General features: G+C 43.4%; 1 protein-coding gene and 1 gene segment (V, D, J or C); one reads left to right on the forward strand and one right to left on the reverse strand.

The window, feature by feature from the left end:
- Nucleotides 1-547: 547 nt before the first annotated feature.
- On the reverse strand, nucleotides 548-4,348 carry LOC118771563. The segment is given in 4 exon segments: nucleotides 548-1,034; nucleotides 2,815-2,869; nucleotides 3,553-3,665; nucleotides 4,300-4,348. Coding segments are annotated over 4 exon segments (552 nt in total).
- Nucleotides 4,349-8,439: 4,091 nt separating this feature from the next.
- Nucleotides 8,440-14,707, forward strand: ttc19 (tetratricopeptide repeat domain 19). The gene is made up of 10 exons (XM_036519295.1): nucleotides 8,440-8,743; nucleotides 9,240-9,325; nucleotides 9,907-10,017; nucleotides 10,712-10,750; nucleotides 10,834-10,890; nucleotides 10,984-11,045; nucleotides 11,280-11,374; nucleotides 11,885-12,039; nucleotides 12,854-13,016; nucleotides 14,080-14,707. The coding sequence occupies exons 1-10, from the start codon at nucleotides 8,467-8,469 to the stop codon at nucleotides 14,220-14,222; spliced, it is 1,188 nt and encodes a 395-aa protein (XP_036375188.1). The 5' UTR covers nucleotides 8,440-8,466; the 3' UTR covers nucleotides 14,223-14,707.
- Nucleotides 14,708-15,942: the final 1,235 nt, after the last annotated feature.

Below are 15,942 nucleotides of genomic sequence, written 5' to 3' on the forward strand. Positions count from 1 at the left end.
AACACTTGCCTTGATATTTTTCTAAATGCTTTATTGAAAAAAAAAGCTTTCATCTTGCGCTTTCACTTATAGGCAACCTTTACATTGCCACTAGAGGGCACAAAACACGCAAGCCAGAGGCCAGGGTTTACTTCCTCTGAGAGATACATTCAGCAACAAAGCAAGGGTGTTCAATCAGACAGCCGACAAAGTGTGATACAGATAATACACAATCATCAGTGAACCAAATCTTCCAAAGAGAAAACAATCTGCAGTAAATCAAATATGCGCAAAACTCCTGCATGACAGACGCACCTACAATACATTTCTAATAATACGCTGTAAGAAATAAAATAGCCATTACAAACATTGAGCTTAGAGATCTGTCAACACCAGAGTTCCAGCATTATGAGGTTGATACTGTCAATAACATTAGTTTCCATTAACACAAACTGACACAGTGTAATAGTTCCAGCATGTGATTCCATTGTTAAAGGTGAATGCAATTACGTCAGCAATGGGATCACTGAAGCCGAAGCTCTTAGACTCATATTATGGAGTAGCGGTGTTCTGTAATTGTGTCATATGTTGTAGATCACTCTGTCACCTGGTGATGGCAGTCAGTATCATGTCCTATATTTGCCGGGGTGGTGGTGCTCTGTAGTGCCGCGATCCTATCCTGTGGATCAGTAATGGCTGCGTGCGCGGGCTGTGCTTTCTCTACACCCGGTCGCACTGTCCCTGGCTAACGGTGTGGCTAAGCGGAGCGGACAGCGCAGCGTGGCTCAGCTGGCAGGAGACTGGGCGGCCGGAGCGCCACTGGGCGGCGGTCAGCGTCAGGAGGCTGCTGAGGGAGTAGCTGCCGTCCGGCTGCTGCTCCGGCTCGCCGGTCTGGACCTCGCTGCCCGTTCGGCTGCTCCCGCCCTCCGTCCAGGACACGGTGAGGGAGGCGGGGTAGAAGCCCCGCACCAGGCACGCCAGGGTGGCCTTGCCCCCTGACAGCTCCGCCTGGGACGGGGGCAACAGGGTCAGGGTGGGGGGAGAGGGGGAACGACCTGAAAGAGGAGCAGAGTTGATAAATGGACATGGGGACTACACATATAATCAGGACTTTGATTAGCCAAAAATACTACATTGCTACAATACCAGAATTTTTCCACCATGATTATAATACCAGTTCACTAGCTCGATACATCGTGATACCGGGGCAAAACATTAACAATGGTCAAGTTTTAACACAATTATATCACAGATTATGTGATGTGCATTTCAAATTTTGAGTGAAATAATCTATTCTAGCTCTAGAGGCTAGAATACACAAAAATAACAACAACAACAAAACTCATATAAATACTAATCTCAATGACACCCTCGTTTTGTTGAATTTTAATTGTCATGTAATGGCAGTTTAAGAAAAACAACATGTTGCATTGACTGAAAACATAAATGCATACATCCAAATAAATTACGAAGGACTATATATTGAACTCATAAAATGGTTATACTTCAGTGGCATTTGTAACAAAAGAATGTCTGACACGAACGAATCGATCTAGCAAATAGATACCAATACAGCTTTGTATCTCACGAATGGCTAGAGAAACTCTATTGTCACTGTAATGCAATTCTTAGAGCTTTTCACGTTTTTCTCCATAAAATAAAAAATGGACAGCTTGTTTTATTTATTATTATTATTATTTTTAACTTAACGGTGGCTTTAAATGACAACGAAATGTTCTGCGAAGTCGGTACATTACTACACAACTAAAAGACCAGTTTCACTGCCATATTACAACATTTGAACTCTTGTCTTAACTGGGACAGCGAACTTGCTGTCAATGTGATTTTCTAAAAATACCCATATCCATCGACAAAATTTGATTTGACAAGTGATTTGCCTGAAATTAATGGTTCAGGGTGCTGAATGATACCAATATCAATCTGAAAATTATGCTTATTGTTTGAAGCTGATTGTATTTACTGTACGCTTGCAAACAAAGCTTTTTTCCATAAAATCTTTGCATTTTGATACAGCCGTTGCGTTGCATTGTATTATTGATTGGGAGCGACCGCATTTAAAAAGGATTCCCACCGAACAAGGAGATATTGATGACGAAGTTTTGTTCGGCAGTACAGCTGGTTAACCTGATCATACCAAATGATGTTTCAATGATTTCTAGCCATCGCTTAAATTTATGGTCTATTTCTCGAAACCCGTTATTTCGGGAAACCTTTATTTCAATAAACTTCAAGTGAATTTTGTAATTCAAGAAAATGCACACAAAAGTACAAGAGTACAGTTGGTTCAGTGTCGCTCTACAAATACTATTGCCAAATACTATTTTAATGAAACTTGCAATATTAGAATATTAATAAGACAATACCACTATTAATTATTATATTTATTATAATGATAATAATTTAACATGATGATATCAATAAAGAGGGGTCAAAATACTAAATGTTCACATTATATTGAGCTGATAATGAACCTAATATTTGTCATTCGTATTACTTCAAAGCAAATTCAAGAGATTTCAAGCATTTAAAAAGATGGTTTAAGAAACAAAGTAAAATCAGAGTGAAAAAGATTACCCTGTAGAAACACGCCATGACATTATCTTAATTTAACAGGTAGTTCTGTTACGTTCCCATTTTCTGTAATGTAATTGTCTTGAATAGTGTTTAGGAGAGGCTTCACCTAGGATCCCTGCGTTAATAACCAATTCACAGATTTTACAATAAAAATCTAATTTGAAACAGGTTAATTATAATTTTCATTGTCTAATTGTAATTGTGTGTGATTTTGATACACAGCAAACCCTGTTCACCTACCGATATCAAGTCTGGTTCCTCCACCAAATGTGGTTATGCCCACAGTGATTCCGACCTGCACAAAAACCTATGCTACAGCTAAACTGTGTACAGATTATCTCTGTCTGGTTTACTTTTATACTAATGCAAAAAAAATCATTTTAACATCAATTCATATAGAAAAATCCTTTTGTAGAATTGCTCATTTAATTTCAATGTCCATCACAACTGCTACTGAAAATGCTGTTGTTACTGTGAATACTACTACAACTACTGTTGGTACTAAGAATACTACTATGACTGCTGCTGCTGATAATAATAGTAATAACAACATCAACAACAACAACAACAACAATAATAATAATAATAATAATCATCATCATCATCATCATCACCATCATCATCATCATCATCAAGGTAAAATCCATCTATGCCATACTTACCTAGGACATATTTTTTTAATCATCTGTCACTTCTCTGTCAAACATGACATTTTGTTTACAAATCAGTCTGTAGAGTAATCCATCCAGTATTTATTCAGCATATCCAGTTCAGGGTGCCCAGAGTGATATCCATAACGTTGTCCTTGGGAGTAAAATGAGTGAAGCATCCCATGCAGATCAAACTCTGACTGCAACGCCAAAGATCCAGGCTCACTGGTATGGCAGTCAGAGCGCATACTCAGCTGTAGTGACAGCACCCTGTCACAGCTGTGCTGCTGCAGGAGGTTTTTGTACATCCGTTCATTAGGGCTGTCACACTGTGGCCACTGCTAGGACAGCCGTGGCAGGCACAGTAGTAGGTGGCTTCATCCTCTGCCTGAACGCTGGCAATGTTCAGGTACTCCATTTTAACAGAGGATTCCTCGGACGCTGTAAACCGGGATGAGAATCCTGAGGCTCGGGTTGAGTCCTGCACAACAAACTTAGGGGCGCTGCCAGGCTTCTGTTGGTACCAGGTAATAGTCCAGCTCCCGCCGCTCTCAATCACACAGGATATTCGAGCATTGCTTCCAGACGCCACTGAGAGAGACTTCTGCTGGGTCATTACAAATGCCTCCAACCCTGCCAATCCATCAGAAAAGTATTTTTCAGTATCAGTTTTGTGTTGTACTGTACACTGTCAAATAAGTTCTTTAAATAAAATTTTGCCAATACCTAAACCTGTTAGAAATTATGTTGAAATGCAGTATAGATTGTATTGGGATAAGATGAAAATAATGTCAAAGGGAAGACAGCTTCAAAAGATACTCATCAAAAACAATTACAAGCAGATATGAAGGAATGCAAACATTACTCTGATCTCACCATGCTGGATAACCTTTAACAAAATAAATATTGTATCTTGTATAAAATAAAATAACTGGTATTCAAATGCTGTGTAATTTATAGATGAAATGACAATATTTGCTTGGGCCTGAGCAGTAGAACAAAGTTAACAGTTAATTCATTATTTTTTGACAGGACTTTAAAGTATCAGGACAGGCAAGGAAAGGTCTTGTCTTACCATGCAGAGGCAGCAGCAGGGCTGTGATCAGGAGCAGGTGGAAGGACATGCTGACAGACAGACCGACAGACAGAGACCCTGAATGACAGACAGACTGAGTTACGGAGAGACTGAGTGGCAGCCACAGAGACAGGAGATGAGATTCAGATTCTACTTCTGCTTTTTAAAGACACGTGTATACCCCTGGGGGATTGTGGTCACACACAGGTGCACTCTCTCACACTGCGACACAAATCTTCACACACACTCAGACACTCACATGCACAGACACACACACAATTTGTCTCCAATCTCAAACAACGACACAAACTCATTTACAAAATATCTGCTTCCACCACTCCGTTTCAATGGTTCCATTTTACAATGTTACAGAAATGGACTATAGACATGACCAAAATAAAGACCATAAAGAATTCTCACAACACTGAATGCTCACCTGTAGCACATCTCCATGTAATCAGAGCACAACATTAACTTCATTATGCCATTAATGCTTTGATCAATGTGAAGAGACATTTACAACAGTAATATACTTCAACTGACAATATTAAATGCAATGGACAGCACAGGTGTCTGCACTTTCTGCATATGAATATGTGCCCTGCATATAAGGTTTGAATTCTACAGTCTGCATAGATTTTTTGTGTAGGCGCCCTGCCCCGTCTTGTTGTCCCTGGGGAAAGCTGTTATGGCGTATGGGTAATTGGCTCTGGCCTTCACTGTAGGTGGAGGCTCTCCATCTGCAGGTGTGGAGGGTTCAGCTGTCTGTTTCAGTTCCCCAGTTACTTTCCAGTTCGGTGCGGCTGCTCTCAGTTTCTGTCCAGGGGAGACCCCTCCCTGGGCCACAACGCTAAAGATAGCCCTGCCTCTGAGTCCATGTGCAAATGAGGAGGAAGTCATTTCACCGTCTGAACATGTCCCTGAACATCAGCGGGCCCTGAGTCACCTCCTTTGTTCACTCTTTATTAGGTCCCATGTTTTATTTTATGAATTTCATTACCCTCTGGCTTTCAGAATACTTTTCATGAAAACCTTATTAAAACCTCTATTAATGCGAATTTTAAATATCTTTACATTCACAGATTATAAAATTGATGAAAAAAAAACCGATTAAAAGGCAAATGATACCCAAACATCTAAAACACTGTTGGCTTTTATTATATCTATCTGTAAACTATGCCTGAAGGAATAAATGTATTTATCTTGAAACACAGATGCAAGACCTTCCAAATGTAAAAAAGTTGCTGTATAAAATACATGACAAAGTTTGGTCCAGTTACACTAAAAACATTTAGTAATTCTAAACTCAAAATACATACAGGACCGATCAAATGTTTGGACAGACGTTTCTTTCTTTATTTTTACCATTTTCCACATTTTAGAATAATAATAAACACAACAAAACTATGAAACAACACAACAAAACAAACAACACAAATGGAATTATGCAGTGACCAAAAAAGTGTTATTAACAAATCAAAAATATATTTCAGTTTCTTCAAAACAGCCAAAAAAATATTTTTTAAAATTAACATTTTTTGGAATGAAATTCATACATAGACATCAACGTCATGATTTGTATTGTCTAAGAAACAAAATTCAAGCATTTAAGCACAAGTCTTTAGATTAAACTGTTTTTGAATGTATGTTTCCAATTATCTTCATCAGGTGTGTCCACCTGTGAGACTATTTACCTGTAATTATCTCATGGTAAACAGTAATTTCTCAAAGCATAGGATGATTGTTAGCCTGGAGAGATAAAGTCTTGGCAGTTTCTCAAATCTCTCAAATCCAGTATCTTACATTACAAAACCCCTCAGAACCCAAACATAGCCTCATGAAGGGAAAGATGAGTTGATTATGGTGGTGGTGGAGGAGAATGGAAAACCTAGATAGGGCCACAATGATCCATTCTCAAATTACAGGCACAATTCAGTGACATGAGGTGACCTTTGTTTTTCTTTTTAACAGGACATTTTGGTAACGTTTGCATCATTCACGAGTCATGTCTCATGGGTGTGGGGAAGGAAAAGGTCTTTGGATGGAAAAAAATCAACTGGCGTGAAGTGGGTAATCTTGCTTGATTCAAGCAATACTTAAATGCAGTTCATGGAGTAAACCTAATGAGCGAATGCATTTTTTCAGATCTATCACTTGTAGTAGTTCAAATGTAAATGTTGCAGGTGAAAATTCTAAAATATACTGATAGGTATACTGATATACTGATAGGTTTTGTGTTGAAATACTAATATATCAATTTATTATGTCACAATGTGTGCATAAAATATCTGTTGCTGTTTTCATACACAGATGCACACACAATGTAATTCGCTTGACTGTCTGTTGAAGATGTGTAATATGTGTATCCCACCAGCATTTTTTGACCTAACTCAGCCTGCTCTCACAATGTACCAGTACAGACTGACCCAGAGTCTGGAAACTGCTTAGCTTCCTCTTTTAATTAACACTGAGTTGAAACCAGCTTTAAGGAGCATACTGCCACCTACTGTAACAGAGTGTGGAGCACTTTATGTTAGGAGGTCACATAACCTCCTCTAGTCCTGTAGAATGAATCCATTTCAATACTCAGTAATGTACTTCCCTATAGCCTTTTGCTCTACCTAGTGAACATTTTAAACTTAATCTGCCCTCCTTAGTGCTGACATCCGACCCCTCGATACCTGCCTCTTCCTATGATAGCTAATGCATGACACACTGTCTCCTATAGCAGACACACTGAGCACGAACCAGTCAGATGTTTCCCTATCCTCCCGAGTAAGAAATTAAGTCCCGCACACCCTGAATTTAGCCAACACACCAACACCCTGTCCCTTCTATATCCTACCAGTGTCTGACTTCCCTTTCACTGTTTTCTGGACCTTTGGAAATGCATCCCTTTCACTTCATTGTCCCAGACACATTGTCATGTAATGCAGTATTACTTTATGTATTGGGTCTGTACTTCACTTCCCTTCAAAGGGAGGTTAATGTCCACCATTCCCTCTCAAATAGCTCTTTCTCCCATGTCATTTCCTCTCACTACTGTGTGTGCTGGCACCCTTCAAAAACAAATCATTATACTCACCCAATGCTGAAGGCTCACTTCCTGGTAGACTTGTTGTAGCAACATATCCATTCTGCATGATGAGGTGGAGGACGGACCATCCAGTACAGAAACAGAGCGTGAGCAAACAGCTACCCTGTCAGATTTCACCTCCTCTGCCCGCTACAATGCCAGCCCTACAGCCATCATCTCAGACATATATATACATTTACATTTGCTCATTTAGCAGACGCTTTTATCCAAAGCGACGTACAAAAGTGCATATAGTGGGCAAGCAGGCACATGGGCAAGATGTGTACAGGTCATAAAATGCAGATAGTGCTGAAGCTGAACATAAGGTCGGTGTAGCGAGCCATATATATATATATATATATATATATATATATATATATATATATATATATAGACATACCATCGATCAGACACCTGCTCAGTCTGACCTCAAACAGAAGCACTGCTGAACAAACCTGGCCTGGTATCAGACTCTTAACACTATCTGTATAAACAGAAAGAAATGCTTAATATTAACTCTTATATAATTTCCCACCCCTCTTCCTTCATCACCATGTCTCTCTCTGTCTTGCTCATTTAAGTCATGTCCACTTGAGGCTTAAGAAAGCCAGTGTTACCTGGGATAAAGCCACTGTAGGCACCATTTCCTTCTTTGCAACACCAAACTCAAAGCGTATGAACTAAACACATTCTATGATTTTCAGGTGAGTTATAAAATACCTGTGACCAATCACCATGTTGACCAGCTGGAGTGTGCGTCACTTTCTGGTTACTCAGAGGAGCTCGGCTTGGATCAGGACCATGGATAGCCCATTGATACAAGTAGGTACTGTGCTGTAGAAAACTCCTAAAACGTCCTACATATTAAGACGTGAACATTGGAGCAACCAATTCCCCACTTGTTTTTCTTACAATTCAAGGTAGTCCCCGGAAAAAAACAGTATTAGGCAGCAGTAAATCCACGTATATTGCGAACTTCCAGAATTGCGCGGTGTCCTTTTAAAAAACACATGGCACCCAACGCGTCACGACCCCTGTCACGTGTTGTCGACGTATCGCGGCTTCCTGCTCGCATAAACACGCAGAGGGGCATGGCGCTTCGTAATGTCATTCGGCTTCTTCCAAAACCCAGGGTTCAGATTCAGCCCACGGCTCCGGAGTGGACCCGGGCGCAGTGCCTCTGTAGCCTGGCGCATACAGAGATCCGCGCTGCTAAGCATGAGAACGCCGTGACCTCCCGGATCGAGGCAGCTCAGCGTGCTCTGTTCAGAAGGTCATCCATGCGCGGTAACGCGGCGTGCATTGGCGAGAAAATCGGTGACAGAAGTACTGGTGGCAACCGGAATTTTATTTTATATAGTGCTTTGGGTAAGCGAATTAGTGTCAAAGTACAATGATCCATACAGATATTGCTAAACGGTCTCAAAACATCAGAATATCTCCACTGCAGCGGTAAGATAACGTTAGCCAGTCTGCAGCTAGTCTTATTTTTATCCCTTTAGCCATATCTACTCAGAATGTATCCACAGTGATTTAAAAATGAGTGGGTGTTTGTATGTCTTCATGCTTGCTTGTTATTGGCATTCTGTGTTTAGACAATTATGTTTTAATCATTCTCCTCCATTCTCTATATGTTTCGCTGTATTCCAATGCAGCGTGTCGAACATCGCCATAATTCATTGCAGGGTTAGAATTATGGTGGCTAGTTAGTAGTTTCTGTTTTAAAAAGATGCCTCAGAGGAATTCAACTATTGCATTCAATCATTAGGCAACATAAGTGCTGCATAGCCTGTATGTAACTGATCAATTTAGAGCAGGAGTTCAGTTAACAACTTTTATTCACCTGTACTCCTCCACGTTTCAGCTTTTTCGCTCTTCGGTAAATCTGATGAGGAGGATGAGGCCAAGAAGACAGAGGATGAGATCATTATGCTCCTGAAGAGGGCCAAGGTAGACATAGTAATTAAGCAGTAGTATTCAGTGTGTCCTATATATACTGTAAACAAGTTGTCATATGCTGATGATTGTCACTCATTCATAAGAAGCACATTGCTGCATTCTGTCAGTGGTATGCTTTCAACATTTTTCCTGCAGAGGTAAAGTCCTGAATGAAACTGCTCACTTGAGTATGATGAATATATGGTCCTAAAGTGTATTGGTGTTATATTTCAGCAGATGCTATTTGGAACAAGTGTTGCTTTGTAGAAAAAATCTTGTACCATCCTGTATCAATCCTGTACCTGTAGGCAGAGATGTGATGTAGTGGTAAGGAGCAGGGCTTGTAACTGACAGGTTTCTGATTCAATTCCCAGCTGGGGCACTGCTGTTGTACCCTTGTGCAAGGTACTTAATATAAAATTGCCTCAGTAAATATCCAGCTGTATAAATTGATAAAACTGTATCCTGTGTAAGTCACTCTAGATAAGAATGATAAGAATAATGTCATGTAATGTACCATCACTGCAGAGTATGTTGTAGTTCATACTCAGGCCAGTAGGTGACAGCACTGACCTGAGACTCGCACGTTTCAGCTCAGCATGATGCGGGATGAGCTGGAGGCTGCCAACGGATTCCTGCACCAGGCGATCAGACTAGCCCACCAGAGCCACAACAACCAGGCCATCATCTATACCTACAGCCTGGTACGGCGCCTGAGTATTCAGGATCATTAAAATTGAATTATAGGGTGTTTTAGTTCACCTCAAATACTAAGATTTGGAAGTCTGTGTTAAGATAAACTATATGGACAAAAGTATTCGGACGCCTGACCATTGTAATGACATTGTATTCAAATACATATACTTTAATATGGAGTTGGTCCCCCTTTTGCAGCTATAACAACTTCCACTCTTCTTGGAAGGCTTTCCACAAGATTTTGGAGTGTTTCTGTGGGAATTTGTCCCCATTCATTCTGTAGAGCATTTATGAGGTCAGTCACTGATGTTGGACGAGAAGGCCTGGCTCGCAATCTCCGTTCCAGTTCATCCCAAAGGTGCTCAATGGGGTTGAGGTCAGGGCTCTGTGCGGGCCAGTCAAGTAATTCCACACCCAACTCATCAAACCATGTCTTTATAGTCCTTGCTTTGTGCACTGGGGCACAGTCATGTTGGAATAGAAAAGGGCCTTCTCCAAGCTGTTGCCACAAAGTTGGAAGCATAGCATTGTCCAAAATGTCTTGGTATGCTGAAGCATTAAGATTGCCCTTCACTGGAGATGAGGGGCCTAGCCCAAACCCTGAAAAACAGGTGTGGCCAAATACCTTTGTCCATATAGTGTATGTATGAAGGTGGCTCTGCTCCAGCTGTAATCACTGCTGCTGTCGCCTTGTCTCCGCAGATGGCTAACCTTGCCTTCGTCCAAGGCCAGCTGACCAACGTGAGTATGCTGGCATGGAAGCCCGCCCCGGCGCCCTGGCTGCTGGCCCGGGGTGTTGACTCCTGTGCTCTTGTCTCCTGCAGGCTGAGAAGCTGTTCAAGGCAGCCATGAGCTTCCTGCTGTCTGGGGGCACCCCTCAGGTGAGCGCCAGTGGGGCATACAGCACACTTTTGGGGGATGTCTAAGGGGACCTTGTAGGTTCTCACTCTCACTGTCTGTCTGCGTCGTGACAGGATGACAACGCTGTGATCGAGATGTCCCTGAAGCTGGCCACCATATACGCCACTCAGAGCCGGTGAGTCCTTTCACTTATCGTCCTTGAGGGAGGGAAAGGTGGTTTTTCTGTGTAGATCAGGGCCATGCTTTGTTCTGCTGACTATGGCTGTCTTAGCACTTCCTCTGCATTTAATGCAAATGGGTGTGTAGATGCTACCTAGAGGTTGTGCAAGTAACTGGAAACTGTACAGTTGTTGCTTTACAATTACTCCTAATGGCTGTGTGTCACACCTTTTCTCTTCCTCTCCACCAGACATGAACTGGCAGAACATGGGTTCCGTTTCTGCATGGATTCCCTAGAGGCCAAGATCGAGAAACAGAAGGACCTTCCTCCAGATGCACTTTCTGGTACGCTCTGAGCCTTGTGCCCTATACTGCTGCCACATTCTGAGACGTTCACTGAGGGTAAAGTGCCTTTCTGCTTTTTACAGGCAGACCAGTGTTCACTCCCGCAGGTATGGCAGTGAGTGACAGGGTTCAAACATGGATTTAGAGGCACTACAAGGATTGTAGCTGACAGTATATTAATCCGTACCAACAGAAATGCCCCTAGATGGAGAAAGAGGAACATTTGCTTAAGAGTGTTGAATTATCTTTTCCTGGTTATTGCTTTTTGGGGCAATGTTGATCGTCATGTCATTTGTTTTCCCATTAAAGGTTTTTACTGTAGTTGTTTATTCATCCAGACTTATTTATAAGGTGAGATATACAGGAAGATTTTTAGTGGTGCACGCAAATTGCCATGTCCCCAGTCAGTACCGTTCTGTTAAATTAATCTGGCAGAGGTGTTTGTGCCTGAATGAGGAAAGCAACATGAGTCAGCTGTGTGTAAGAATGGCTCTCTACTGACCCCTGCAGACGAGGAGCGGAAGGACACCAGGCTGCTGCTGGGGCTGTGCCTGGATTCGCGGGCGCGCTACCTGACTGCCATGCACCGCCTGGAGCAGGCCCGGGGCGACTACCAGCGGGCCCTGCAGATCTGCCGCCAGGATCAGGGGGAGTCGCACCCGCAGGTAGCAGCGGAGGGGTGCGTGGGGGAGGGGGAGAGGGATCAGTGTTTGAGTAGCTTAGACCTTTTTTGATCTTGTGGACAGCAGTGTGGTTTAGCGGTAAGGAGTAGGGTCTGTAACCCAAAGGTTCCTGTTTTGATTTCCCCATGGGGTACTGCTGTTGTAACTTTGAGCAAGGCACAAACCCAAAAATTCCCTCAGTAAATATCATGCTTTATAAATAGGTAATGTAACAAATTACAAGCTATAAGCTATACAAGTCCCTCCTGTTAAGAGAGTCTACTAAGAAACTGAAATGTACTGTAATATCTTAACTATCAATTGTTGACCAGTATTCGTAATGTGCATGATTGACTGATGTCAAAAGATTACATAATTTCTTAACTCAGCAGATGGGGTGGCCTAAAATCCTAAAATGTCCTTCATTGTATACATTTTGTAATCCATTCAAACAGCTAGATGGAGGAGATAAGAGAGAGTAAAGTATAAAAACCTGCCTGTGACCTGGGATTGGTACCCACAGCCTCAAGCCCCATGCACTTTACTACACAGCACCATGACTGAGTCAAATCTGGGAGCACTATGCTCATGTTCAAACAATACTTAAGTATTCTTAGGTTAGGGTGAGGTTAGATTTAAGGTGCCTTTATCAGTTATACTGTACAGTATGTGTACTATATGCTATATTCTTGGCAGAGCTTCCGTAGTGAGACTGTGAGGTAGGCAGTTTCTGCGCTAGTGTCTAAGCATTTGTGTTTCCCTGCAGTAGCGCATGCTCTCGGCTATACTGAACGAGATGCTGGGTCCCTGTGTTTAGACCCTGGTGCTGATGAACGACCTGGCCACGGTGCTCGACATGCAGGGGCGTCACGAGGAGGCGCTGAGCCATGTGAAGAGGGCCGTGGAGCTGGGCAAGGAGGCGGGTCACCCCGACCAGCACGTGCTGCTGGGAAACATGGCGGGCATCCTGCTGCACCAGGGTAAGGAAATATGGCTGTGGCTGGCGGAGGCGTTGCGGGAGGGACTTTGGGTATGGGTGTGGCTGTGGGAGGGGTTGGAGTGTGATTGTGGGAGGGGTTTTGGTATGGGTGTGGCTGTGGGAGGGGTTGGAGTGTGATTGTGGTAGGGGTTTTGGTATGGGTGTGACTGTGGGAGGGGTTGGAGTGTAATTATGGGAGGGGTTTGGTATGGGTGTGGCTATGGGAGGGGTTGGAGTGTAATTGTGGGAGGGGTTTTGATATAGGTGTGGCTGTGGGAGGGATTGGAGTGTGGTTGTGGGAGGGGCTTTGGGTATGGGTGTGGCTATGGGAGGGATTGGAGTGTAATTGTGGGCAGGGTTTTGGTATGGGTGTGGCTGTGGGAGGGGTTGGAGTTTGATTGTGGGAGGGATTTGGCATGGGTGTGGCTATGGGTGGGGTTATGGTGTGGGATGGGCTATCGGAGGGACTTTGGATGTGGACATGGAAGGGTCTGTGTGAACTATGTGTGTTTCTTTGATAAAGCCTGTGGAGAGACCGTGGATGTAATTATGGGAATGGCTGTGGCAAGGGATATGGATGGGCCATGGGAGGGGCTCTGCTGAGGCCTAGGGAGTGATTGTGGGAACAGTGAGGGTCCCTTCAGGACCATGTTTCGATGCATCACCAGTCATAATTAGATTTCACGCTGTATTCCTAAACACCTCCACAAATGTAGTAAAAACTGATGGAAAAAAGCTGAATGTCAAACTATAATTTAGCTTCACACTAATTCTGGATGAATTCCTCATACCAACCCCTTCTGTTACCACACACACATTGGCCAGCGTTGTCACCTGTCATGAGTTTTTGTTTGAAGTGTGAATAAACTTGCTATTATTATCCTAAGTTTCTTACATTGGGGGATTTGAGGGATTGTTTTAATACTGTATCAAAATGACAAAATACACTTATCAGAGTTTAGCTGTTGAATGCATTGTAGAAATATGTGGTTCAAAAACACTACAACAGGAGGGGACTGGTTGAGGGCTGTTGTTGACATCGAGTGACTGTGTCCTGGGCGCAGGTCAGTTGGAGGAGTCGGCGCGTCTGTACCAGGAGGCCCTGGCTCTGGCCCAGGCCACCGGCGACGGAGAGGCCGTGGAGCAGATCCAGGAAGGCCTGAAGGAGCTGGACAGCAAGAAGGAGGGACGGACGGAAAAGGACTGAGAGCTGGCCAGCGGGCAGAGAGGACAGCGTGGGAGCTCTGGCGATGAACACACCCCTCGGCTGCATCTTCTCACTTAGTCATTGCAGGTTCATTTTTGTTCCCTCACAAGTCCTTTGTCACCTATCCTGGAAAGGGGGGCTATCGGTGTGAGCATCAAACAGGTCTTTGAGAATGAATGGGAGGAAGGGAAGTGCCGAGTTACAGATGACAAAACAAAATCAACAGGAAATGCTGCGACCAGAGGAACCTGGGTTGCTCCACCCGATCACGGCTGCCTGCTGAAAGCCAGCCCTTGCAGCCGAAAAGACCCTGTGCTCCTGGCGTGTCCTCACATGTGACTGTCCCTACATGTCACTCTTGTACTGTATTGTAAACCCAGATTCACATACTGGAAAAATGTGCTGTCCAATGTTCATGGTATTTTTTTTCCACTCCTCCTTCTCCTGAGCTGATGGGGTTAATCCCAAAAGCTCTCCTGCAAACCAGTGGCCATGTTGAATAAACCAATAAGGTTTGATGTTTGTTGAGTTTGTTGATTCTTTCCTATCTCTGTTACATTTTGTAATACTTTTTAGACATGGTAATGTGGCTATAATTGTTGCATGTGAATAATCAACATATTCTAAATGTGTTTGTGTGTAAAAATGAACACACAGCTTTTTGCTTGTTCCACAGTCCATTGCAGGGATGAACAGCAGTTGAGCCAGACCTACACATGTTTTGTCTGTGGTGAAGAGAGTCTCTAATTATGGACATTTTTCAGGGTGCCATGCCATAAGTGTGCTGCGCACTCACACAGCTACACTGTACTGCCAATACTGGTCATGCTTCAGGCATATGTTTTGCTGACCAAACTCTTCAGCGACGTGCACCTGATTGGCTTAGATGCTCAGCAGTGGATGATCACTGGCTCAGACAAGCACTCCTCATGTGTAAGGTGAGTTAAACATTGCTCCCACTCTAGCAGTAAATGCTGAAACGCAGGTTTTTCTCCTTGTTTTGGGGTTGTAGATTTAAGAGGCTCAGGGCAAAAGCGGAATAGTTGCACACACTGGCGCACCATTCAGCTGCTGCCCTTGGACCTGACACCTCCACAAAGTAGGTCCAGCTCAAACCAGTGCAGGGCGGAAATGTGGAGCAACCCTCGAGAGAACCTAAACAAGGGGGGAAAAAAATCCACCAATTCTTTCACGCTGAAGTGGTCAGCGAAGGCTTATTTTTCCATTCCAAGACTCGCCACCCGAAAGGTCACGTTTGTAGCGCTACCAACAGCGACCGCTTCTGCGCACCGTAACACCACTTCCGAGAAGTGGAAAGAAACGGCCACAAACACTCCCCCCAAGTACATCCACTTATTAGACAGATTATAAAGGCCACAGATTAGCTTTGACAAACAAAACCCTGAATGCTTCCCTGACCCCCCCCCATTTTCCATCCATATGGCAAATCTTGTTCTCAGAAGTACACTATTCTGGCCGCTGGTGGAAAGACATCAAAGAGGCAAGCGGCAAAGCGGCTTAGTGGCATTGACTGCTCCCTTCACTGAAGTGACATATAACAGCGGGGGTCAACAGCTGCTGGGTGTCGCGCAGGGGGGATTTCAGCTGGCACTTTCTGCACCGCTCCTGCTGCAGGACATTGGGTGCCTCAACGGATCTCCTGAGACAAGAATGCTGAGAACGCTAACGGGCTAACGCATGCTCCTCGGTTAGTAACAGT

Source organism: Megalops cyprinoides, chromosome 24 (genome assembly GCF_013368585.1).
Source record: "Megalops cyprinoides isolate fMegCyp1 chromosome 24, fMegCyp1.pri, whole genome shotgun sequence".
NCBI classification, from domain to species: domain Eukaryota; kingdom Metazoa; phylum Chordata; class Actinopteri; order Elopiformes; family Megalopidae; genus Megalops; species Megalops cyprinoides.